Raw genomic sequence first — 27,699 nt, 5'->3', positions numbered from 1 at the left:
ACATTTAGATTTAAAAGTAAATTTATGGAAACTTTGTGTATATTTCACTTCATTTATTATAATCAGGAATTTAAAAAAATCAAATGTTAATTTTTAGGCCAGGTTAATGTGTAATATTGCATGAGAATGTTTGTATTTTCATTTAATTTAGCACATGGAGGTCTCTGTGCCTTTCCCACATAACGCCTGCACCGCTCCTCTATACTCTGATATCTGGGATTGACTTGCACCGCTCTTCTATACTCTGATATCTGGGATTGACTTGCTCTGTCTTCTATACTCTGTTATCTGGGATTGACTTGCACCGCTCCTCTATACTCTGATATCTGGGATTGACTTGCACCGCTCTTCTATACTCTGATATCTGGGATTGACTTGCTCTGTCTTCTATACTCTGTTATCTGGGATTGACTTGCACCGCTCCTCTATACTCTGATATCTGGGATTGACTTGCTCCGCTCTTCTATACTCTGATATCTGGGATTGACTTGCTCCGTCTTCTATACTCTGTTATCTGGGATTGACTTGCACCACTCCTCTATACTCTGATATCTGGGATTGACTTGCTCCGCTCTTCTATACTCTGATATCTGGGATTGACTTGCTCCGCTCCTCTATACTCTGATATCTGGGATTGACTTGCTCCGTCTTCTATACTCTGATATCTGGGATTGACTTGCTCCGCTCTTCTATACTCTGATATCTGGGATTGACTTGCTCCGTCTTCTATACTCTGATATCAGGGATTGACTTGCTCCGCTCTTCTATACTCTGATATCTGGGATTGACTTGCACCGCTCCTCTATACTCTGATATCTGGGATTGACTTGCACCGCTCTTCTATACTCTGATATCTGGGATTGACTTGCTCCGCTCCTCTATACTCTGATATCTGGGATTGACTTGCTCTGTCTTCTATACTCTGTTATCTGGGATTGACTTGCACCGCTCTTCTATACTCTGATATCTGGGATTGACTTGCACCGCTCCTCTATACTCTGATATCTGGGATTGACTTGCACCGCTCTTCTATACTCTGATATCTGGGATTGACTTGCACCGCTCTTCTATACTCTGATATCTGGGACTGACTTGCACCGCTCCTCTATACTCTGATATCTGGGATTGACTTGCACCGCTCTTCTATACTCTGATATCTGGGATTGACTTGCTCCGCTCCTCTATACTCTGATATCTGGGATTGACTTGCTCCATCTTCTATACTCTGTTATCTGGGATTGACTTGCACCGCTCTTCTATACTCTGATATCTGGGATTGACTTGCACCGCTCTTCTATACTCTGATATCTGGGATTGACTTGCACCACTCTTCTATACTCTGATATCTGGGATTGACTTGCACCGCTCCTCTATACTCTGATATCTGGGATTGACTTGCTCCGCTCCTCTATACTCTGATATCTGGGATTGACTTGCACCTCTCTTCTATACTCTGTTATCTGGGATTGACTTGCTCCGCTCCTCTATACTCTGATATCTGGGATTGACTTGCACCTCTCTTCTATACTCTGATATCTGGGATTGACTTGTACCACTCTTCTATGCTCTGATATCTGGGATTGACTTGCACCGCTCCTCTATACTCTGATATCTGGGATTGACTTGCTCCGCTCTTCTATACTCTGTTATCTGGGATTGACTTGCTCCGTCTTCTATACTCTGATATCTGGGATTGACTTGCACCTCTCTTCTATACTCTGATATCTGGGATTGACTTGCACCACTCTTCTATACTCTGATATCTGGGATTGACTTGCACCGCTCTTCTATACTCTGATATCTGGGATTGACTTGCACCGCTCTTCTATACTCTGATATCTGGGATTGACTTGCACCGCTCCTCTATACTCTGATATCTGGGATTGACTTGCTCCGCTCCTCTATACTCTGATATCTGGGATTGACTTGCTCCGTCTTCTATACTCTGATATCTGGGATTGACTTGCTCCGCTCTTCTATACTCTGATATCTGGGATTGACTTGCTCCGTCTTCTATACTCTGATATCAGGGATTGACTTGCTCCGCTCTTCTATACTCTGATATCTGGGATTGACTTGCACCGCTCCTCTATACTCTGATATCTGGGATTGACTTGCACCGCTCTTCTATACTCTGATATCTGGGATTGACTTGCTCCGCTCCTCTATACTCTGATATCTGGGATTGACTTGCTCTGTCTTCTATACTCTGTTATCTGGGATTGACTTGCACCGCTCTTCTATACTCTGATATCTGGGATTGACTTGCACCGCTCCTCTATACTCTGATATCTGGGATTGACTTGCACCGCTCTTCTATACTCTGATATCTGGGATTGACTTGCACCGCTCTTCTATACTCTGATATCTGGGACTGACTTGCACCGCTCCTCTATACTCTGATATCTGGGATTGACTTGCACCGCTCTTCTATACTCTGATATCTGGGATTGACTTGCTCCGCTCCTCTATACTCTGATATCTGGGATTGACTTGCTCCATCTTCTATACTCTGTTATCTGGGATTGACTTGCACCGCTCTTCTATACTCTGATATCTGGGATTGACTTGCACCGCTCTTCTATACTCTGATATCTGGGATTGACTTGCACCACTCTTCTATACTCTGATATCTGGGATTGACTTGCACCGCTCCTCTATACTCTGATATCTGGGATTGACTTGCTCCGCTCCTCTATACTCTGATATCTGGGATTGACTTGCACCGCTCTTTTATACTCTGTTATCTGGGATTGACTTGCACCTCTCTTCTATACTCTGTTATCTGGGATTGACTTGCTCCGCTCCTCTATACTCTGATATCTGGGATTGACTTGCACCTCTCTTCTATACTCTGATATCTGGGATTGACTTGTACCACTCTTCTATGCTCTGATATCTGGGATTGACTTGCACCGCTCCTCTATACTCTGATATCTGGGATTGACTTGCTCCGCTCTTCTATACTCTGTTATCTGGGATTGACTTGCTCCGTCTTCTATACTCTGATATCTGGGATTGACTTGCACCTCTCTTCTATACTCTGATATCTGGGATTGACTTGCACCACTCTTCTATACTCTGATATCTGGGATTGACTTGCACCGCTCTTCTATACTCTGATATCTGGGATTGACTTGCACCGCTCTTCTATACTCTGATATCTGGGATTGACTTGCACCGCTCCTCTATACTCTGATATCTGGGATTGACTTGCACCGCTCTTCTATACTCTGTTATCTGGGATTGACTTGCACCGCTCTTCTATACTCTGATATCTGGGATTGACTTGCACCGCTCTTCTATACTCTGATATCTGGGATTGACTTGCACCGCTCCTCTATACTCTGATATCTGGGATTGACTTGCTCCGCTCCTCTATACTCTGATATCTGGGATTGACTTGCTCCGTCTTCTATACTCTGATATCTGGGATTGACTTGCTCCGCTCTTCTATACTCTGATATCTGGGATTGACTTGCTCCGTCTTCTATACTCTGATATCAGGGATTGACTTGCTCCGCTCTTCTATACTCTGATATCTGGGATTGACTTGCACCGCTCCTCTATACTCTGATATCTGGGATTGACTTGCACCGCTCTTCTATACTCTGATATCTGGGATTGACTTGCTCCGCTCCTCTATACTCTGATATCTGGGATTGACTTGCTCTGTCTTCTATACTCTGTTATCTGGGATTGACTTGCACCGCTCTTCTATACTCTGATATCTGGGATTGACTTGCACCGCTCCTCTATACTCTGATATCTGGGATTGACTTGCACCGCTCTTCTATACTCTGATATCTGGGATTGACTTGCACCTCTCTTCTATACTCTGATATCTGGGATTGACTTGCACCACTCTTCTATACTCTGATATCTGGGATTGACTTGCACCGCTCTTCTATACTCTGATATCTGGGATTGACTTGCACCGCTCTTCTATACTCTGATATCTGGGATTGACTTGCACCGCTCCTCTATACTCTGATATCTGGGATTGACTTGCTCCGCTCCTCTATACTCTGATATCTGGGATTGACTTGCTCCGTCTTCTATACTCTGATATCTGGGATTGACTTGCTCCGCTCTTCTATACTCTGATATCTGGGATTGACTTGCTCCGTCTTCTATACTCTGATATCAGGGATTGACTTGCTCCGCTCTTCTATACTCTGATATCTGGGATTGACTTGCACCGCTCCTCTATACTCTGATATCTGGGATTGACTTGCACCGCTCTTCTATACTCTGATATCTGGGATTGACTTGCTCCGCTCCTCTATACTCTGATATCTGGGATTGACTTGCTCTGTCTTCTATACTCTGTTATCTGGGATTGACTTGCACCGCTCTTCTATACTCTGATATCTGGGATTGACTTGCACCGCTCCTCTATACTCTGATATCTGGGATTGACTTGCACCGCTCTTCTATACTCTGATATCTGGGATTGACTTGCACCGCTCTTCTATACTCTGATATCTGGGACTGACTTGCACCGCTCCTCTATACTCTGATATCTGGGATTGACTTGCACCGCTCTTCTATACTCTGATATCTGGGATTGACTTGCTCCGCTCCTCTATACTCTGATATCTGGGATTGACTTGCTCCATCTTCTATACTCTGTTATCTGGGATTGACTTGCACCGCTCTTCTATACTCTGATATCTGGGATTGACTTGCACCGCTCTTCTATACTCTGATATCTGGGATTGACTTGCACCACTCTTCTATACTCTGATATCTGGGATTGACTTGCACCGCTCCTCTATACTCTGATATCTGGGATTGACTTGCTCCGCTCCTCTATACTCTGATATCTGGGATTGACTTGCACCGCTCTTTTATACTCTGTTATCTGGGATTGACTTGCACCTCTCTTCTATACTCTGTTATCTGGGATTGACTTGCTCCGCTCCTCTATACTCTGATATCTGGGATTGACTTGCACCTCTCTTCTATACTCTGATATCTGGGATTGACTTGTACCACTCTTCTATGCTCTGATATCTGGGATTGACTTGCACCGCTCCTCTATACTCTGATATCTGGGATTGACTTGCTCCGCTCTTCTATACTCTGTTATCTGGATTGACTTGCTCCGTCTTCTATACTCTGATATCTGGGATTGACTTGCACCTCTCTTCTATACTCTGATATCTGGGATTGACTTGCACCACTCTTCTATACTCTGATATCTGGGATTGACTTGCACCGCTCTTCTATACTCTGATATCTGGGATTGACTTGCACCGCTCTTCTATACTCTGATATCTGGGATTGACTTGCACCGCTCCTCTATACTCTGATATCTGGGATTGACTTGCACCGCTCTTCTATACTCTGTTATCTGGGATTGACTTGCACCGCTCTTCTATACTCTGATATCTGGGATTGACTTGCACCGCTCTTCTATACTCTGATATCTGGGTTCGACTTGCTCCGTCTTCTATACTCTGTTATCTGGGATTGACTTGCTCCGCTCCTCTATACTCTGTTATCTGGGATTGACTTGCACCTCTCTTCTATACTCTGTTATCTGGGATTGACTTGCACCTCTCTTCTATACTCTGTTATCTGGGATTGACTTGCACCGCTCTTCTATACTCTGTTATCTGGGATTGACTTGCACCGCTCTTCTATACTCTGATATCTGGGATTGACTTGCTCCGTCTTCTATACTCTGTTATCTGGGATTGACTTGCACCGCTCTTCTATACTCTGATATCTGGGATTGACTTTCACCGCTCTTCTATACTCTGATATCTGGGATTGACTTGCTCCGTCTTCTATACTCTGATATCTGGGATTGACTTGCTCCGTCTTCTATACTCTGTTATCTGGGATTGACTTGCTCCGCTCCTCTATACTCTGATATCTGGGATTGACTTGCACCGCTCTTCTATACTCTGATATCTGGGATTGACTTGCACCTCTCTTCTATACTCTGATATCTGGGATTGACTTGCTCCATCTTCTATACTCTGATATCTGGGATTGACTTGCTCCGTCTTCTATACTCTGTTATCTGGGATTGACTTGCTCCGCTCCTCTATACTCTGATATCTGGGATTGACTTGCACCGCTCTTCTATACTCTGATATCTGGGATTGACTTGCACCTCTCTTCTATACTCTGATATCTGGGATTGACTTGCTCCATCTTCTATACTCTGATATCTGGGATTGACTTGCTCCGTCTTCTATACTCTGTTATCTGGGATTGACTTGCTCCGCTCCTCTATACTCTGATATCTGGGATTGACTTGCACCGCTCTTCTATACTCTGATATCTGGGATTGACTTGCTCCGCTCCTCTATACTCTGATATCTGGGATTGACTTGCACCGCTCTTCTATACTCTGTTATCTGGGATTGACTTGCACCTCTCTTCTATACTCTGTTATCTGGGATTGACTTGCACCGCTCTTCTATACTCTGATATCTGGGATTGACTTGCTCCGCTCCTCTATACTCTGTTATCTGGGATTGACTTGCACCTCTCTTCTATACTCTGTTATCTGGGATTGACTTGCACCTCTCTTCTATACTCTGTTATCTGGGATTGACTTGCTCCGCTCCTCTATACTCTGATATCTGGGATTGACTTGCACCGCTCTTCTATACTCTGATATCTGGGATTGACTTGCTCCGCTCCTCTATACTCTGATATCTGGGATTGACTTGCACCGCTCTTCTATACTCTGATATCTGGGATTGACTTGCTCCGTCTTCTATACTCTGTTATCTGGGATTGACTTGCACCGCTCTTCTATACTCTGATATCTGGGATTGACTTGCTCCGCTCCTCTATACTCTGATATCTGGGATTGACTTGCACCGCTCTTCTATACTCTGTTATCTGGGATTGACTTGCACCTCTCTTCTATACTCTGATATCTGGGATTGACTTGCACCGCTCCTCTATACTCTGATATCTGGGATTGACTTGCACCGCTCTTCTATACTCTGATATCTGGGATTGACTTGCACCACTCCTCTATACTCTGATATCTGGGATTGACTTGCACCGCTCTTCTATACTCTGATATCTGGGATTGACTTGCTCCGTCTTCTATACTCTGATATCTGGGATTGACTTGCACCGCTCTTCTATACTCTGATATCTGGGATTGACTTGCACCGCTCCTCTATACTCTGATATCTGGGATTGACTTGCACCGCTCCTCTATACTCTGATATCTGGGATTGACTTGCTCCGCTCCTCTATACTCTGATATCTGGGATTGACTTGCACCGCTCTTCTATACTCTGTTATCTGGGATTGACTTGCACCGCTCTTCTATACTCTGATATCTGGGATTGACTTGCACCGCTCCTCTATACTCTGATATCTGGGATTGACTTGCACCGCTCCTCTATACTCTGTTATCTGGGATTGACTTGCACCGCTCTTCTATACTCTGATATCTGGGATTGACTTGCACCGCTCCTCTATACTCTGATATCTGGGATTGACTTGCACCGCTCCTCTATACTCTGATATCTGGGATTGACTTGCTCCGCTCCTCTATACTCTGATATCTGGGATTGACTTGCACCGCTCTTCTATACTCTGATATCTGGGATTGACTTGCACCGCTCTTCTATACTCTGTTATCTGGGATTGACTTGCACCGCTCTTCTATACTCTGATATCTGGGATTGACTTGCACCGCTCTTCTATACTCTGATATCTGGGATTGACTTGCACCGCTCTTCTATACTCTGATATCTGGGATTGACTTGCACCGCTCCTCTATACTCTGTTATCTGGGATTGACTTGCACCGCTCTTCTATACTCTGATATCTGGGATTGACTTGCACCGCTCCTCTATACTCTGATATCTGGGATTGACTTGCTCCGCTCCTCTATACTCTGATATCTGGGATTGACTTGCACCGCTCTTCTATACTCTGTTATCTGGGATTGACTTGCACCGCTCTTCTATACTCTGATATCTGGGATTGACTTGCTCTGTCTTCTCTGTCTGTGAGATTATCGGGTGCGGATTTATTGTGGATTTATAATAATGGAACTTTTGTCTTTGATTGTTTTCTTTCTGTTCAGGTTCACCTGGCTCAATTGCCAGTGAAATACACCGGCCGGGAGGACTTCGCTGCGGTGGCTCAGCCCTTCTTCAGGAACACAATTGTGCCAGTTGACAATGTAAGTCTCACATTTCTCATTGATATCATTGTTCAGTAATTGCACCGCCCTGAATTCTCTCCTGTGAGTATAAATGGTCAGTAACTGGTGTTTATTAGAAAATTTGCATAGGTGCCCTCCCCCCACTGAAACTGCATTTAAATTCGCTCCTTTTGGAAGGGTGCAATATTGAATGTTCTTGGGGATTTTCAAATGTATAAATGGGGAAAATACCACATTATGGCCACTAGATGGCTCTGACTCTCATAGGAACAAAGTATGATCCTCAGTGCCATCTAGAGGCCATAATGTGGTATTTTCTACATTTACACATTCGAATTGCAGAGACTATAGCCTGAGAACATTCGATTTTGCTCTATTCACACAGAACAAATTTACATACAGATTCGATGGATAAACAGCTATGCATTTTTTTTGATAAATACACCCTTAAGTGTGAAGGGAAGGGGTCATTTTTCCTCTCCAAGTGTCCTGTAAATAATGTCCTGATCCCGCACTCATGGCAAAAATGTTTGATATCGGTAAATATATCTGAAATACTTCTATAAAGAAAAAAAAAGACGGATTAATAATGTATTGTAAAGTGAATGCCTGTATACATGATCACTGGAAAAATAAATAAGAGCAATAAAAAGACTTTTTTAGTGAATTTGGTTTTAATGATTTCTTAATGGGTAGAAATAACAGGTCAGTACCTGCACTGACAGAAAGAGGCTGCCTGAACCTCTTCTAAAGATGCTAACTGCCTGGCTGCCTCTGACTTTAATTCCCATCGACTTAAAGAGGACCTTCAATCATTTTTTCATCTTTCCATCTATTAAATCTTCTGCTTTTGTTGTTGTTTTAACTTTGGAAAGTAAAACATTTTTTTTCTGCCAGTAAATCCCTTATACAGCCCACTTCCTGTTTCTTGTCTGGTCATTGGCCCTAGGCTTATGACATCATTCACAGCTCTCTCTCTCATGTGAGTTTGCCAGGAAGGGAGGGGGGATGAGTCATAAGAGGGCCAATGAGAGGTGCGGAGCTGGAAGTGTGCCTCTGTGTGTCTGTGTAAATCCAGGAAGTGAACAAACAGCAGCTTCAGAGCATATTTGGCAAGTACAGAATCCCAGTATATATAAAATAATATGCAAAGTGGTTGGAGGGAAGCTTCAGAATGGCAAAGACTCTTACAAAGCAAATGGATCAACATGACAACCAGTCTCACATTTCTCATTAATATCATTACTGTCCCTTTACCAATTAAATCTGCCTATGATTAAGACTTATTGCCGAATTGCGTAATCCACTGTACTTTTACACTCCATTCGATGTAATAAAGTGACTTTTTCAGAAGGAGGAGTTTCCGGCTCTTCTCCTTATACCTCCATCTTCCATTAGTGTTGGGAAGACTCTTTGAGCAGGAGCACGCTCAGTCCACCTCCATGGCGAATCTTTCTGGGCGTTGCACTTTTATTTTCAATTAAATCCTCCCTCCTACCTCCCCTTCTTCTACAGGTGTACCGGCTCCTCCCCCCCTTCAGTCTTGCACAGGTGTACCGGCTCCTCCCCCCCTTCAGTCTTGTACAGGTGTACCGGCTCCCCCCCCTTCAGTCTTGCACAGGTGTACCGGCTCCTCCCCCCCTTCAGTCTTGCACAGGTGTACCGGCTCCTCCCCCCCTTCAGTCTTGCACAGGTGAACCGGCTCCTCCCCTTCAGTCTTGCACAGGTGTACCGGCTCCTCCCCTTCAGTCTTGCACAGGTGTATCGGCTCCCCCCCTTCAGTCTTGCACAGGTGTACCGGCTCCTCCCCTTCAGTCTTGCACAGGTGTACCGGCTCCTCCCCTTCAGTCTTGCACAGGTGTATCGGCTCCCCCCCCCTTCAGTCTTGCACAGGTGTACCGGCTCCTCCCCTTCAGTCTTGCACAGGTGTACCGGCTCTTCCCCCTTCAGTCTTGCACAGGCTTAGCGGCTCCTCCCCTTTAGTCTTGCACAGGAGTACCGGCTCCTCCCCTTCAGTCTTGCACAGGTGTACCGGCTCCTCCCCTTCAGTCTTGCACAGGAGTACCGGCTCCTCCCCTTCAGTCTTGCACAGGTGTACCGGCTCTTCCTCTTTAGTCTTGCACAGGTGCATCGGCTCCTCTACTTCAGTCTTGCACAGGTGCACTGGCTGCTCCCTCTTCAGTCTTGCACAGGAGTACCGGCTCCTCCCCTTCAGTCTTGCACAGGTGTTCCGGCTCCTCCCCTTCAGTCTTGCACAGGTGTACCGGCTCCTCCCCTTCAGTCTTGCACAGGTGTACCGGCTCCTCCCCTTTAGTCTTGCACAGGTGCATCGGCTCCTTTACTTCAGTCTTGCACAGGTGCACTGGCTGCTCCCTCTTCAGTCTTGCACAGGTGTACCGGCTCCTCCCCTTCAGTCTTGCACAGGCTTAGCGGCTCCTCCCCTTCAGTCTTGCACAGGCTTAGCGGCTCCTCCCCTTCAGTCTTGCACAGGTGTACCGGCTCCTCCCCCTTCAGTCTTGCACAGGTGTACCGGCTCCTCCCCCTTCAGTCTTGCACAGGTGTACCGGCTCCTCCCCCTTCAGTCTTGCACAGGTGTACCAGCTCCTCCCCCTGGACTGAAACGTTTTTCTCTGATTTCACTGCACACTGTGAGCTTCTCACCATATGCATTAGAAGCTGCAGCAAGTCAGAGCCCCGCCCTCATTTCCTGGCTGGAGGACGTCCAGCTTTAGCCTGAATGTCCCTGGCCCCGCCCCTTTTACTCATTTGACTTTAGGTCTTTCAATCATGGAGGGTCAGCATAGCATGTGGGCGTCACTTATTTGCATAACACCTCCCACTGCTTGCATCAGGGATAAGGGTCTATGGAGAGGAGTAGTGAGGCCGGGGGCTGGGATGTTTTCAGGAAGGTATGTACAGCCCCCTGCCAGCCCCTCCGACCAACCATGATCTGCCTCCATTATATAGAGAAGCACAGAGACCCGGTGATGACATCACTGAGTATAAAATGACATCAGTACATTTTATGTTTTAATTCAATGCATTGTAATCTTCTCTCAGCTTGGACAACCGGATGTGAGCTACTTCTCCAAGGACTGCTTCCACTTCCATGAGCGCGGACATGCAGAGATGGCGAAGGCGCTGTGGAATAACATGGTATGTCGGGTCACCCGGGCACCGCCGGGCACCGCGCCACGTTCAGTGATAAAGTACTTATAGACATTTTATAAAGCTTTGTTTTAAAAAAATACCAAACATGTCATACTTACCTGCTCTGGGCAATGTGTTTTGCACACAGCGGCCCCCCGATCCTCCTCTTCTCGGGTCCCCCCCCCCGGTGGCGCTGCAGGCTCCTCCCCTCCTTCGGCTGCCCCCATTGGGGAGCTGCTTTCCCTGGGGGGACCCGTGCGTCCATTGACACAGACAGCAGGACTTGGCCACGCCCCCCGGCTCCTGCTGCTATCAATCTATCCAATGAGGACCTGAGACAGCGGCTGGAGCTGGTGTGCTCATTCGCTGGAACGATCGGGCTCAGGTAAGTAAAAGGGGGGCTCGGGGGGGGGGGGGGCACTGAAAAGTTCACGGGGAGACCTGGGAGAATTCACCCTTTTACTGCCACTGCTGCAGGTACAAGACATGTGCACTACCGAAAAATATGTTTGTTTTCGTTTCATTCATTTTTTTTTTTTCCGGGTCATTCGTTATGATCGCAATTCATAAATTTGAAAATTCGAAAATTTGAAAATCCGAAAATTCGAAAGAACTATTAAATTATAGGTATTGGAATTTCCTTTCAAATTGGGCTGTTAGTGAACGTAACGAATACGAATTTATCCGAAGTTACAAATTATCTGAAATAACGAATGCCGCATCTAAACAAATGGAACTGAATAAATTAATAATAATAACATTTTTATTAATTATTTCATTTTTCGGGTCATTTGTTATGATCGCAATTCGGAATTTCAAAAATTCGTAAATTTGAAAAATCCGAAAATAAGAAAGAAAATCCTAAAATTCGAAAGAATAACTAACTAATAATAACTAACTACCGGTATTAAATTATAGGTATTGGAATTTCCTTTCAAATTTGGCTGTTAGTGAACGCAACGAATACGAATTTATCCGAAGTTACGAATTATCCGAAATAACGAATGCCACATCTAAACAAATGGAACGGAACAAATTAATAATAATACATAACAATAATAAAATAATAATAATAATAAAATAATAAATAAAAAAATGTACTTGTTTTCAATATACAGTGCCTTGATAAAGTATTCACACCCCTTGATTCTATTGGGATTTTATGTGATAGACCAACACAGAGTGGCACATAATTGTGAAGTGGAAGGAAAATGACAAATGATAAAAAAAATTCCCTCATGGGGTTTTTTAGCAGCAAAAAATGATTCAAAGGTCATTGTTTAAATTTCTTTATTGTATCAAAAAGCAATTTGACAATTACATGAGAGTTGTAATAAGTTTGAGCTCTGGCATTCACATGAAATTAAAAAAAAACATCAATCAAGATGGAACTACATATCATATGAAATCTTGCTAAAATTGCATTTTACGGCAAAATCGTATATGATCTTCCACATAAAACCCCTACGCGTTTCGACCCTTCTAATTGTGGTCTTCTTCAGTGGGATTTTATTCCAACACAAAGTGGCACATAATTGTGAAGTGGAAGGAAAATGACAAATGATACAAATAAATATGTGAAAAGTGTGTGTGTGGGGGGGGGGGCATTTGTATTCAGCCCTCCACTCTGATACCCCTAACTAAAACCTAGTGGAACCAATTGCCTTCAGAAGTCACTTAATTAGTAAATAGAGGCCACCTGTGTGTCATTTCATCTCAGTATAAATACAGCTGTTCTGTGAAGCCCTCATTTGTTTGTTACAGAAGCTTAGTGAACAAACATCATCATGAAGGCCTAGGAACACACCAGACAGGTCAGGGATAAAGTTGTGGAGAAGTATAAAGCAGGGTTAGGTAATAAAAAAATCTCCCAAGCTTTGATCATCTCACGGAGCTCTGTTCAATCCATCATGGAAAGAGTATGGCACAACTGCAAACCTACCAAGACATGGCCGTCCACCTAAACTGACTGGCCGGGCAAGGAGAGCATTCATCAGAGAAGAGCCAAGAGGTCCATGGTAACTCTGGAGGAGCTGCAGAGATCCACAGCTCAGGTGGGAGAATCTGTCCACAGGACAACTATTAGTCGTGTTCTCCACAAATCTGCCCTTTATGGAAGAGTGACAAGAAGAAAGACATTGGTGAAAGAAAGTCATAAGAAGTCCTGTTTGTAGTTTGTGAGAAGCCATGTGGAGGACACAGCAAACATGTGGAAGAAGGTGATCTGCTCACATGAGACCAAAATTCAACTTTTTGGTCTAAAAGCAAAACGCTATGTGTGGGGAAAACTAACACTGCACATCACCCTGAACACATCATCCCCACCGTGAAACATGGTGGTGGCAGCATCATGTGGTGGGGATGCTTTTCTTCAGCAGGGACAGGGAAGCTGGTCAGAGTTGATGGGAAGATGGATGGAGACAAATACAGGACAATCTTAGAAGAAAGCCTGTTAGAGTCTACAAAAGACTTGAGACTGGGGGGAGGTTCACCTTCCAGCAGGACAACGACCCGAAACATCCAGCCAGATCTACAATGGAATGGTTTAGATCAAAGCATATTCATGTGTTAGAATGGCCCAGTCACAGTCCAGACCTAAATCACATTGAGAATCTGTGGTAAGACTTGAAAATTGCTGTTCACAGACCCTCTCCATCCAATCTGACAGAGCTTGAGATATTTTACAAAGAAGAATGGGCAGAAATGTTCCTCTCTAGATGTGCAAAGCTGGTAGAGACATCCCCAAAAAGACTTGCAGAGAAAGGTGGTTCTACAAAGTATTGACTCCGGGGGGCGCCATACAAATGCCCCCCCCCCCCCCCCCCACACACACACTTTTCACATATTTATTTGTATCATTTATCATTTTCCTTCCACTTCACAATTATGTGACACTTTGTGTTGTTCTATCACATAAAATCCCAATAAAATACATTTACGTTTTTGGTTGTAAGATGACAAAATGTGGAAAGTTTCAAGGGGTATGAATACTTTTTCAAGGCGCTGCATTATAACAGACACTAAGAAAAACTTTTTTTTTCAAAATGTTCTTTCTTTTTTTGTTTATTTAGCAAAAAATAAGACCCCCAGAGGTGATTAAATACCACCAAAAGAAATCTCTATTTGTGTGAAAAAAATGATAAAAATGTCCTGTGTGTACAGTGTCACATGACCGAGTAATTGTCATTCAAAGGGTGAGAGCGCTGAAAGCTGAAAACTGGCCTGGGCAGGAAGGGGGTGAAAGTACCTGGTATTGAAGGGGTTAGTCAAGTGTCCAAAAAAAAAAAAAAAGGTTAAAGAGCATGGGGAGGGGGAGGACTGTATGGGGCCCCAAGTCTGGTAATGGTGGCCCCTGACCCAACCTGTTGTTTCTTTTTTAATCGATTTATATTACAATACATTTGTTTTGCATTCTCAGCTGGAGCCAGTTGGACAGAAAACGGACTACAACAACTACACCTACGACCGGAACAGACTGAAATGTCCCACCAATGTAAGTGAACCCGACTCCGAGCTCCAACTCTAAATATCCAGTCAAATCACTGAGCGGGGACAGAGCAGGGGGTGAAGAGCGCCCTCTGCTTCAGGTGGCATTTTTTTGTGGGTGGCACCAAATTGTATGCCTTTGGTGGCTCACCTGATGCCTCGGCATGGCCAGTAAAAGTGCTAGTGGTTCCACCTTTCCTGGTCAGCTCTTCCTATGTGAAGGGTGCTCTTCTCTCCATTCCTGGACAGGCAGCTAGCCTAGGGGAGAATATGGCAGCAGTGGGGGGGTAGGTGGCCCCTAGTGGAGCAGGAAGGGGTTCTGAGATGTGGCCTGGTAGGGCAAGTTGTGTGTCAGTTGAATGTGGCAGAAAGAGAGAATTTCAGAAAGGGTGGGAGAGAACATGAACATACCCTTAGAAGATGTAGGTCTGGGGTGTATCTACATCAATGGGAGCGAAGGAATCCCTGGAAGAATTTTACAAGGAGTCACAGGGAGTAATAAAAGTGTTTTTTTTTCAGCAGCGGATGTGGGGATGGGGGGGAGTTGTTTGTGGGGACATGACCTCGGATGGGGGGAATTGTTTGTTGGGACATGTACTGGGGATGGGGGGAGTTGTTTGTGAAGAATAGATGTGATCTGGGGATGGGGGGAGTTGTTTGTAGGGATGTGATCTGTGGATGGGGGGGAGTTGTTTGTGGGGATGTGATCTGTGGATGGGGGGAGTTGTTTGTGGGGATGTGATCTGGGGATGGGGGAGTTGTTTGTTGGGACATGTACTGGGGATGGGGGAGAGTTGTTTGTGGGGACATGTACTGGGGATGGGGGAGTTGTTTGTTGGGACATGTACTGGGGATGGGGGAGAGTTGTTTGTTGGGACATGTACTGGGGATGGGGGAGAGTTGTTTGTGGGGACATGTACTTGGGATGGGGGAGTTGTTTGTTGGGACATGTACTGGGGATGGGGGAGAGTTGTTTGTTGGGACATGTACTGGGGATGGGGGAGAGTTGTTTGTTGGGACATGTACTGGGGATGGGGGAGAGTTGTTTGTTGGGACATGTACTGGGGATGGGGGGGAGTTGTTTGTTGGGACATCTACTGGGGATGGGGGGGAGTTGTTTGTTGGGACATGTACTGGGGATGGGGGAGAGTAGTTTGTTGGGACATGTACTGGGGATGGGGGAGAGTTGTTTGTTGGGACATGTACTGGGGATGGGGGGGAGTTGTTTGTTGGGACATGTACTGGGGATGGGGGAGAGTTGTTTGTTGGGACATGTACTGGGGATGGGGGAGAGTAGTTTGTTGGGACATGTACTGGGGATGGGGGGAGTTGTTTGTTGGTACATGTACTGGGGATGGAGGGAGTTGTTTGTTGGGACATGTACTGGGGATGGGGGGAGTTGTTTGTGGGGACATGTACTGGGGATGGGGGGGAGTTGTTTGTTGGGACATGTACTGGGGATGCGGGAGAGTTGTTTGTGGAGACGTGATCTGGGGATGGGGGAGTTGTTTGTGGGGACATCTACTGGGGATGGGGGAGAGTTGTTTGTTAGGACATGTACTGGGGGTGGGGGGAGTTGTTTGTAGAGACGTGATCTGGGGATGGGGGAGTTGTTTGTTGGGACATCTACTGGGGATGGGGGGAGTTGTTTGTTGGGACATCTATTGGGGATGGGGGGAGTTGTTTGTTGGGACATCTACTGGGGATGGGGGGGAGTTGTTTGTTGGGACATCTACTGGGGATGGGGGGGAGTTGTTTGTTGGGACATGTACTGGGGATGGGGGAGAGTTGTTTGTTGGGACATGTACTGGGGATGGGGGGGAGTTGTTTGTTAGGACATGTACTGGGGATGGGGGAGAGTTGTTTGTTGGGACATGTACTGGGGGTGCTGGGGAGTTGTTTGTTGGGACATCTACTGGGGATGGGGGGGAGTTGTTTGTTGGGACATGTACTGGGGGTGGGGGGAGTTGTTTGTTGGGACATCTACTGGGGATGGGGGGGAGTTGTTTGTTGGGACATGTACTGGGGATGGGGGGGGAGTTGTTTTTTGGGACATGTACTGGGGATGGGGGAGAGTTGTTTGTTGGGACATGTACTGGGGGTGGGGGGAGTTGTTTGTTGGGACATCTACTGGGGATGGGGGGGAGTTGTTTGTTGGGACATGTACTGGGGATGGGGGGGAGTTGTTTGTTGGGACATCTACTGGGGATGGGGGAGAGTTGTTTGTTGGGACATGTACTGGGGATGGGGGAGAGTTGTTTGTTGGGACATGTACTGGGGATGGGGGAGAGTTGTTTGTTGGGACATGTACTGGGGATGGGGGAGAGTTGTTTGTTGGGACATGTACTGGGGATGGGGGAGAGTTGTTTGTTGGGACATCTACTGGGGATGGGGGGGAGTTGTTTGTTGGGACATCTACTGGGGATGGGGGGAGATGTTTGTTGGGACATGTACTGGGGATGGGGAGAGTTGTTTGTTGGGACATGTACTGGGGATGGGGGAGAGTTGTTTGTTGGGACATGTACTGGGGATGGGGGAGAGTTGTTTGTTGGGACATCTACTGGGGATGGGGGGGAGTTGTTTGTTGGGACATCTACTGGGGATGGGGGGAGATGTTTGTTGGGACATGTACTGGGGATGGGGAGAGTTGTTTGTTGGGACATGTACTGGGGATGGGGGAGAGTTGTTTGTTGGGACATGTACTGGGGATGGGGGAGAGTTGTTTGTTGGGACATCTACTGGGGATGGGGGGGAGTTGTTTGTTGGGACATCTACTGGGGATGGGGGGAGATGTTTGTTGGGACGTGTACTGGCGATGGGGGGAGTTGTTTGTTAGGACATGTACTGGGGATAGGGGGAGTTGTTTGTTGGGACATGTACTGGGGATGGGGGAGAGTTGTTTGTGGAGACGTGATCTGGGGATGGGGGGTGAGTTGTTTGTGGAGATGTGATCTGGGGATTGGGGAGTTGTTTGTTGGGACATCTACTGGGGATGGGGGGAGTTGTTTGTTGGGACATGTACTGGGGGTGGGGGGAGTTGTTTGTTGAGACATGTACTGGGGGTGGGGGGAGTTGTTTGTGGAGACGTGATCTGGGGATGGGGGGTGAGTTGTTTGTGGGGACATGACCTGAGATTGGGGGGAGTTGTTTGTGGGGACATGATCTTGGGCGGGGGGCTGGAGTTGTCAAATTTGGGCAACAACCTGGATTTACCCTTTAAGTTGTCTGAAGAGGGTTGGATGAAGTTGCAGTGGAGACCTCATGTCATTTGGCTTCATGTTGTGTCGTTCCAGGACCGCCCCTACCTCTTCACTTTGAAGAACAGTGGTCTTCCGACCCAGGACTTAGTCGAACCTGAGAATAAAAATGATAATGGAGACCAGGTGCCGATGTGGTCAGTGATCGTGGCCTCCATCGGAGGCGTGGCTCTGGGATGTATGGTCGTGGGTATTGCCATGAATATGTCATTTAAGAAGAAACTCCGCAAACAAAACCAAAACAGAAGCGCCTTTTGAGGGCCGACACATGCTGTGTCCTTCAGAAGCCATATTGCAGGTTTTGTAGACTGTGGCCCTTTTTTAGTAAGGGAAAGGGCGATGTGCAAACCAACAGCCACCAATCAGAAGCCAACCATTCTTAACAAATCTGTCTGATTGGCTGCTGAGGCTCAAAGCCCATCATGGCCCTTTTCACTGCCTCCCTAGATAAGCCCTCATGTCTCCGGTATATTCAGAGTGTTGTCCTGAAGTCTTCTCAATCCTCAAACTTCTGCTGTTGGATCCATCACAACATCTGGAGAAGGTGTTTGGCCACCATGTTTCCAATACTAAAATGTTAAAGCCCAACTCCAGCCAAAACCTTTTTTTTTTTAAGTCTTGGATAGATCACGGAAGGTTTGGGACCTCTGTCATCGTTTTATTGTTGTCTGTGTTCTCATATTGGACATATGAGACAGAAAACCTCTACACTTCCTGTCCTGTCGACAAACCTCAGAGAGAACATCTCTTTAAAGGCAGCATATAAAATAATCTCCTCCACGTGGATACAGACAGAATTTAGAACCTGATAGAAGTTCTAATCCTTCTGCATCCAAAACTAAAGACGGACTTTTGGCCGGAGTTGGGCTTTATGTTGCGTTGTAGCCGCCTTCTTTATAAAATGAGATTCACTTTCAAGTGTAAGCTCAGCCAGCACTGGGACACCTGCCTGCTGGAGTACCCGAGTATCAGTTCTGGTTGGAACAATACCATAATGTTGCTACAAAGTAATTGGTGATTGGAAGTAATTGCACCACTCTGAATTTTTTTTCCTTTTGAATATAAATTGTCAGTAACTGGTGTTTATAAATACATTTGCATAGGTGCTCCCCCATCGAAACTGCATTTAAATTCGCTCCTTTCAGAAGGGTGCAATATTGAATGTTCTTGGGGGTTTTCAAATGTGTAAATTGGGAAAATACCACATTAAGGCCACTAGATGGCTCTGACTTTCATAGGAACAAAGTATGATCCTCAGTGCCATCTAGTGGCCATGATGTGGTATTTTCTACATTTACACATTCAAATTGCAGAGACTATATAGCAGTGATGGCAAACCTTGGCACCCCAGATGTTTTGAAACTACATTTCCCATGATGCTCAACTACATTGCAGAGTGCCTGAGCATCATGGGAAATGTAGTTCCAAAACATCTGGGGTGCCGAGGTTCACCATCACTGCAATATAGCCTGAGAACATTCGATTTTGCTCTAGTCACACCAAGCACATTTACATACAGCTTTGATGGATAAACAGCTATGCATTTTATTATTTTTTTATTTTCTTATAAATACATCCCTAAGAGTAAAGGGAAGGGGTAATTTTTCCTCTCCAAGTGTCCTGTAAATAATGTACATCCTGATCCTGCATTGATGGGGAAAATATTTAATACCAGCGAATACCTGAAATACATCTATAAAGAAAAGATGAATAGATCTTAAAACAAAAAAAGAAAAGAATATATCTAAAATACTTCTATAAAAAAAAAAAGACGGATTAATAATGTATTATAAAGTGAATGCCTGTATACATGATCACTGGAAAAATAAATAAGAGCAATAAAAATACTTTTTTTATTGAGTTTGGTTTTAAAGGTTTCTTAATGGGTCAAAGAAAAAAAAAACATGTCAGTATCCACACTGACAGCAAGAGGGGGGTTGCCTGAACCTCTTCTGAAGATGCTAACTGCCTGGCTGCCTCTGACTTTAATTCCCATTGACTTACCAACCAGGAAGAAAATTGCCTGTGTAATGTGTGTTGAAACAGCAGCTTGTAGCCCATGTAGCAGGGTGACAACGTGGAAGCAGAAATAGGAGACGGAGACAGTGTTGTCACCCTGTTACAGGAAGTGCCTAACCAAGGACCCCCGTGGCAGGATCCCCAAAATTATTTTACACAAATGCTTCGGATTTAGACTTATATATTATAATGACAATAACATGTTACAGCTTACAGGAGATTTTAGTGATTGGGTGTATATTGGGTTTACATATCTTTTCATGGTAAGCAGATATAAAAGTTACCTGTAGAGGGCGCTCTCTGTATATAGATATAGAGGACATCTAATGCTCAGCATCTAATCATAGATAGCAGTAGATGTGTCACATTGAGGAAATAGGAGACCCTCAGGACTTTCTTAGAGGATTCCAGCCCAGAGGTCTTCAGAGAAAGAATGCCGATCATCAATATAACAATTACTTCCAAACAGGAGGAAAAATTCACTGATATAAAAGAATTTTTGTTTTACAAAGAAACATTTACAATGTATGTAAAAGTGAAGTGTGTTATTTTTTTTTTCTTTTAGTTTTGTTTTGGAGCTTGGAAAGGTTAGACCCACTGTCAGGTTTGTTTGCTGTAGAGATTCAGCCCCCTGTATTTGTCCCGACGACCACCGAGACAGAAAATGAAGACAAATTCTTAAATCTCAATTCCGGACTTCCCTTCAGTTTTGTACAGTTTAAGCGGCTCCTCTCCTGGGCTGAAATTACTCTGCTTTCACTGCACACTGTGAGCTTCTCATGATGTGCACTAGGAAACATTGGGGAACAATAGGAATCTTCTCCACTGGGAAACACTGGGGGACACTAGGAATCTTCTTCACTAGGAAACACTGGAGGACATTAGGAATCTTCTCCCCTAGGATACACTGGGGAACACCAGGACTCTTCTATGTTGGGAAACACTGGGGGACACTAGGAATCTTCTCCGCTAGGAAACACTGGGGAACATTAGGAATCTTCTCCACTAGGATACACTGGGGAATACTAGAATACTAGGAATCTTCTCCACTAGGAAACACTGGGGAATACTGGAATACTAGGAATCTTCTCCACCAGTTAACACTGGGAAACATTGGGAATATTCTCTACTACGAAACATTGGGGGACACTAGGAATCTTCTCTGCTAGGAAAAAGTGGGGAAAACTAGGAATCTTCTCCACTAGGAAACACTGGGGAATACTAGGAATCTTCTCCACTAAGAAACACTGGGGAATACTAGGAATCTTCTCCACTAGGTAACACTGGGTAAAATTAGGAATATTCTCTACTAGGAAACACTGGGGAACACCAGGACTCTTCTCTGCTAAGAAAAACTGGGAGACACTAGGAATCTTCTCCACTAGGAAACATGGGAATACTAGGAATCTTCTCCACTAGGAAACACTGGGGAACACTAGGAATCTTCTCCACTAGGAAACACTGGGGAACACTAGGAATCTTCTCCACTAGGAAACACTGGGGAATACTGGAATACTAGGAATCTTCTCTGCTAGGAAACACGGGAATACTAGGAATCTGCTCCACTAGGAAATACTGGGGAATACTAGGAATCTTCTCCACTAAGAAACACTGGGTAAAATTAGGAATATTCTCTACTAGGAAACACTGGAGGACACTAGGAATCTTCCCCACTAGGATACACTAGGGAATACTAGAATACTAGGAATCTTCTCCACCAGTTAACACTGGGGAACATTAGGAATATTCTCTACTACGAAACATTGGGGGACACTAGGAATCTTCTCTGCTAGGAAAAAGTGGGGAAAACTAGGAATCTTCTCCACTAGGAAACACTGGGGAATACTAGGAATCTTCTCCACTAAGAAACACTGGGGAATACTAGGAATCTTCTCCACTAGGTAACACTGGGTAAAATTAGGAATATTCTCTACTAGGAAACACTGGGGAACACCAGGACTCTTCTCTGCTAAGAAAAACTGGGAGACACTAGGAATCTTCTCCACTAGGAAACATGGGAATACTAGGAATCTTCTCCACTAGGAAACATGGGAATACTAGGAATCTTCTCCACTAGGAAACACTGGGGAACACTAGGAATCTTCTCCACTAGGAAACACTGGGTAATACTGGAATACTAGGAATCTTCTCTGCTAGGAAACACGGGAATACTAGGAATCTGCTCCACTAGGAAATACTGGAGGATAATAGGAATCTTCTCCACTAGGTAACATTGGGGAATACTATAAATCTTCTCCACTAGGAAACACTGGGGAACACTAGGACTCTTCTCCGCTAGGAAACACTGGGGGACACTAGGAAATCTTCTCCACTAAGAAATACTGGGGAATACTAGGAATCTTCTTCACTAGGAAACACTGGGGAATACTAGGAATCTTCTCCACTAGAAAACACTGGGGACCATTAGGAATAATATCTATTAGGAAACACTGGAGGACACTAGGAATCTTCTCCACTAGGATACACTGGGGAACACTAGGACTCTTCTCTGCTGGGAAACACTGGGGAATACTGGAATACTAGGAATCTTCTCCACCAGTTAACACTGGGGAACATTAGGAATATTCTCTACTACGAAACATTGGGGGACACTAGGAATCTTCTCTGCTAGGAAAAAGTGGGGAAAACTAGGAATCTTCTCCACTAGGAAACACTGGGGAATACTAGGAATCTTCTCCACTAAGAAACACTGGGGAATACTAGGAATCTTCTCCACTAGGTAACACTGGGTAAAATTAGGAATATTCTCTACTAGGAAACACTGGGTAACACCAGGACTCTTCTCTGCTAAGAAAAACTGGGAGACACTAGGAATCTTCTCCACTAGGAAACATGGGAATACTAGGAATCTTCTCCACTAGGAAACACTGGGGAACACTAGGAATCTTCTCCACTAGGAAACACTGGGGAATACTGGAATACTAGGAATCTTCTCTGCTAGGAAACACGGGAATACTAGGAATCTGCTCCACTAGGAAATACTGGAGGATAATAGGAATCTTCTCCACTAGGTAACATTGGGGAATACTATAAATCTTCTCCACTAGGAAACACTGGGGAACACTAGGACTCTTCTCCGCTAGGAAACACTGGGGGACACTAGGAAATCTTCTCCACTAAGAAACACTGGGGAATACTAGGAATCTTCTTCACTAGGAAACACTGGGGCATACTAGGAATCTTCTCCACTAGAAAACACTGGGGACCATTAGGAATAATATCTACTAGGAAACACTGGAGGACACTAGGAATCTTCTCCACTAGGATACACTGGGGAACACTAGGACTCTTCTCTGCTGGGAAACACTGGGGAATACTGGAATACTAGGAATCTTCTCCACCAGTTAACACTGGGGAACATTAGGAATATTCTCTACTACGAAACACTGGGGGACACTAGGAATCTTCTCTGCTAGGAAACAGTGGGGAACACTAAGAATCTTCTCCACTAGGAAACACTGGGGGACACTAGGAATCTTCTCTACTAGGAAACACTGGGGAACACTGGAATACTAGGAATCTTCTCAACTAGGTAACACCGGGTAAAATTAGGAATATTCTCTACTAGGAAACACTGGGGAACACCAGGATTCTTCTCTGCTAAGAAAAACTGGGGGACACTAGGAATCTTCTCCACTAGGAAACACGGGGATACTAGGAATCTTCTCCACTAGGTAACACTGGGGAATACTAGGAATCTTCTTCACTGGGAAACACTGGGGAATACTAGCAATCTTCTCCACTAGAAAACACTGGGGACCATTAGGAATATTATCTACTAGGAAACACTGGAGGACACTAGGAATCTTCTCCACTAGGATACACTGGGGAACACTAGGACTCTTCTCTGCTAGGAAACACTGGGGGACACTAGGAATTTTCTCCACTAGGAAACACTGGAGAATACTGGAATACTAGGAATCTTCTCCACCAGTTAACACCGGGGAACATTAGGAATATTCTCTACTACGAAACATTGGGGGACACTAGGGATCTTCTCTGCTAGGAAACAGTGGGGAACACTAGGAATTTTCTCCACTAGGAAACACTGGGGAACACTAGGAATCTTCTCCACTAGGAAATACTGGGGGACACTAGGAATCTTCTCTGCTTGGAAACACTGGGGAACACTAGGACTCTTCTCTCCTAGGAAACACTGGGGGACACTAGGAATCTTCCCCACTAGGAAACACTGGGGAATACTAGGAATCTTCTCCACCAGTTAACACTGGGGAACATTAGGAATATTCTCTACTACGAAACATTGGGGGACACTAGGGATCTTCTCTGCTAGGAAACAGTGGGGAACACTAGAAATCTTCTCCACTAGGAAACACTGGGGAACACTAGGAATCTTCTCCACTAGGAAACACTGGAGGATACTAGGAATCTTCTCCACTAGGAAACACTGGGGAACACTAGGAATCTTCTCCACTAGGAAACACTGGGGAATACTGGAATACTAGGAATCTTCTCCACCAGTTAACACTGGGGAACATTAGGAATATTCTCTACTACGAAACACTGGGGGACACTAGGAATCTTCTCAACTAGGAAACACTGGGGAATACTGGAATACTAGGAATCTTCTCCACTAGAATACACTGGGGAATACTGGAATACTAGGAATCTTCTCCACTAGAATACACTGGGGAATACTGGAATACTAGGAATCTTCTCCACTAGAATACACTGGGGAATACTGGAATACTAGGAATCTTCTCCACTAGGTAACACTGGGGAACATTAGGAATATTCTCTACTAGGAAACACTGGGAAATACCAGGACTCTTCTCTGCCAAGAAAAACTGGGGGACACTAGGAATCTTCTCCACTAGGAAACACTGGAGGACACTAGGAATCTTCTCTACTAGGTAACACTGGGGAACATTAGGAATATTCTCTACTAGGAAACACTGGAGGACACTAGGAATCTTCTCCACTAGGATACACTGGGGAACATTAGGACTCTTCTCTGCTTGAAAACACTGGGGGACACTAGGAATCTTCTCCACTAGGAAACACTGGGGAACATTAGGAATATTCTCTACTAGGAAACACTGGAAGACACTAGGAATCTTCTCCATTAGGATACACTGGGAACTACTGGAATACTAGGAATCTTCTCCACTAGGAAACACTGGGGAATACTGGAATACTAGGAATCTTCTCCACCAGTTAACACTGGGGAACATTAGGAATATTCTCTACTACGAAACATTGGGGGACACTAGGAATCTTCTCTGCTAGGAAACAGTGGGGAACACTAGGAATCTTTTCCACTAGGAAACACTGGGAACACTAGGAATCTTCTCCACTAGGAAACACTGGAGGATACTAGGAATCTTCTCCACTAGGAAACACTGGGAGACACTAGGAATCTTCTCCACTAGGAAACACTGGGGAATATTGGAATACTAGGAATCTTCTCCACTGAGTAACACTGGGGAACATTAGGAATATTCTCTACTAGGAAACACTGGAGAACACTAGGAATCTTCTACACTAGGATACACTGGGCAATACTGGAATACTAGGAATCTTCTCCACTAGGATACACTGGGGAACATTAGGAATATTCTCTACTAGGAAACACTGGAGGACACTAGGAATCTTTTCCACTAGGTAACACTGGGGAATACTGGAATACTAGGAATCTTCTTCACTAGGAAACACTGGTGAACACTAGGAATCTTCTCCACTAGGTAACACTGGGGAACATTAGGAATATTCTCTACTAGGAAACACTGGAGAACACTAGGAATCTTCTCCACTAGAATACACTGGGGAATACTGGAATACTAGGAATCTTCTCCACTAGGTAACACTGGGGAACATTAGGAATATTCTCTACTAGGAAACACTGGAGGACACTAGGAATCTTTTTCACTAGGTAACACTGGGGAATACTGGAATACTAGGAATCTTCTCCACTAGGAAACACTGGGGAATATTGGAATACTAGGAATCTTCTTCACCAGTTAACACTGGGGAACATTTGAAATATTCTCTACTACCAAACACTGCGGGACACTAGGAATCTTCTCTGTTAGGAAACAGTGGGGAACACTAAGAATCTTCTCCACTAGGAAACATTGGGGAACACTAGGAATTTTCTCCACTAGGAAACATTGGGGAACACTAGGAATATTCTCCACTAGGAAACACTGGATGATACTAGGAATCTTCTCCACTAGGAAACACTGGGGGACACTAGGAATCTTCTCCACTAGGTAACACTGGGGAACATTAGGAATATTCTCTACTAGGAAACACTGGAGAACACTAGGAATCTTCTCCACTAGAATACACTGGGGAATACTGGAATACTAGGAATCTTCTCCACTAGGTAACACTGGGGAACATTAGGAATATTCTCTACTAGGAAACACTGGAGGACACTAGGAATCTTTTTCACTAGGTAACACTGGGGAATACTGGAATACTAGGAATCTTCTCCACTAGGAAACACTGGGGAATATTGGAATACTAGGAATCTTCTTCACCAGTTAACACTGGGGAACATTTGGAATATTCTCTACTACCAAACACTGCGGGACACTAGGAATCTTCTCTGTTAGGAAACAGTGGGGAACACTAAGAATCTTCTCCACTAGGAAACATTGGGGAACACTAGGAATTTTCTCCACTAGGAAACATTGGGGAACACTAGGAATATTCTCCACTAGGAAACACTGGATGATACTAGGAATCTTCTCCACTAGGAAACACTGGGGGACACTAGGAATCTTCTCCACTAGGAAACACTGGGGAATACTAGGAATCTTCTCCACTAGGAAACACTGGGGGACACTAGGAGTCTTCTCCGCTAGGAAACACTGGGGGACACTAGGAATCTTCTCCACTAGGAAACACTGGGGAATATTGGAATACTAGGAATCTTCTCCACTAGGAAACATTGGGGAATACTGGAATACTAGGAATCTTCTCCACCAGTTAACACTGGGGAACATTAGGAATATTCTCTACTACGAAACATTGGGGGACACTAGGAATATTCTCCACTAGGAAACACTGGATGATACTAGGAATCTTCTCCACTAGGAAACACTGGGGGACACTAGGAGTCTTCTCCGCTAGGAAACACTGGGGGACACTAGGAATCTTCTCCACTAGGAAACACTGGGGAATATTGGAATACTAGGAATCTTCTCCACTAGGAAACATTGGGGAATACTGGAATACTAGGAATCTTCTCCACCAGTTAACACTGGGGAACATTAGGAATATTCTCTACTACGAAACATTGGGGGACACTAGGAATCTTCTCCACTAGGAAACACTGGGGGACACTAGGAATCTTCTCCACTAGGAAACACTGGGGAATATTAGGAATCTTCTCCACTAGGAAACACTAGGGGACACTAGGAATCTTGTCCACTAGGAAACACTGGGGAATACTAGGAATCTTCTCCACTAGGAAACACTGGGGAATATTGGAATACTAGGAATCTTCTCCACTGGGTAACACTGGGGAACATTAGGAATATTCTCTACTAGGAAACACTGGAGGACACTAGGAATCTTTTCCACTAGGTAACACTGGGGAATACTGGAATACTAGGAATCTTCTCCACTAGGAAA

The 27,699-nt window shown here is 44.8% G+C and overlaps 1 protein-coding gene across 1 annotated transcript in view; it reads left to right on the top strand.

The window, feature by feature from the left end:
- Positions 1–20,053, top strand: part of PLB1 (phospholipase B1) — a 166,038-nt gene extending 145,985 nt beyond the window's left edge. The window contains exons 54-57 of the mRNA XM_073628788.1: positions 8,081–8,179; positions 11,222–11,317; positions 14,730–14,804; positions 18,091–20,053. Coding sequence (XP_073484889.1) covers positions 8,081–8,179; positions 11,222–11,317; positions 14,730–14,804; positions 18,091–18,312 — 492 coding nt within the window. The 3' untranslated portion in view covers positions 18,313–20,053. The remainder of the gene's footprint in view (positions 1–8,080; positions 8,180–11,221; positions 11,318–14,729; positions 14,805–18,090) is intronic.
- Positions 20,054–27,699: the final 7,646 nt, after the last annotated feature.

Source organism: Aquarana catesbeiana, linkage group LG04 (assembly GCF_042186555.1).
Source record: "Aquarana catesbeiana isolate 2022-GZ linkage group LG04, ASM4218655v1, whole genome shotgun sequence".
Classification (NCBI taxonomy): domain Eukaryota; kingdom Metazoa; phylum Chordata; class Amphibia; order Anura; family Ranidae; genus Aquarana; species Aquarana catesbeiana.
Note: the sequence above shows the minus strand (reverse complement) of the source record. Positions and strands in the feature narration are given on the sequence as shown.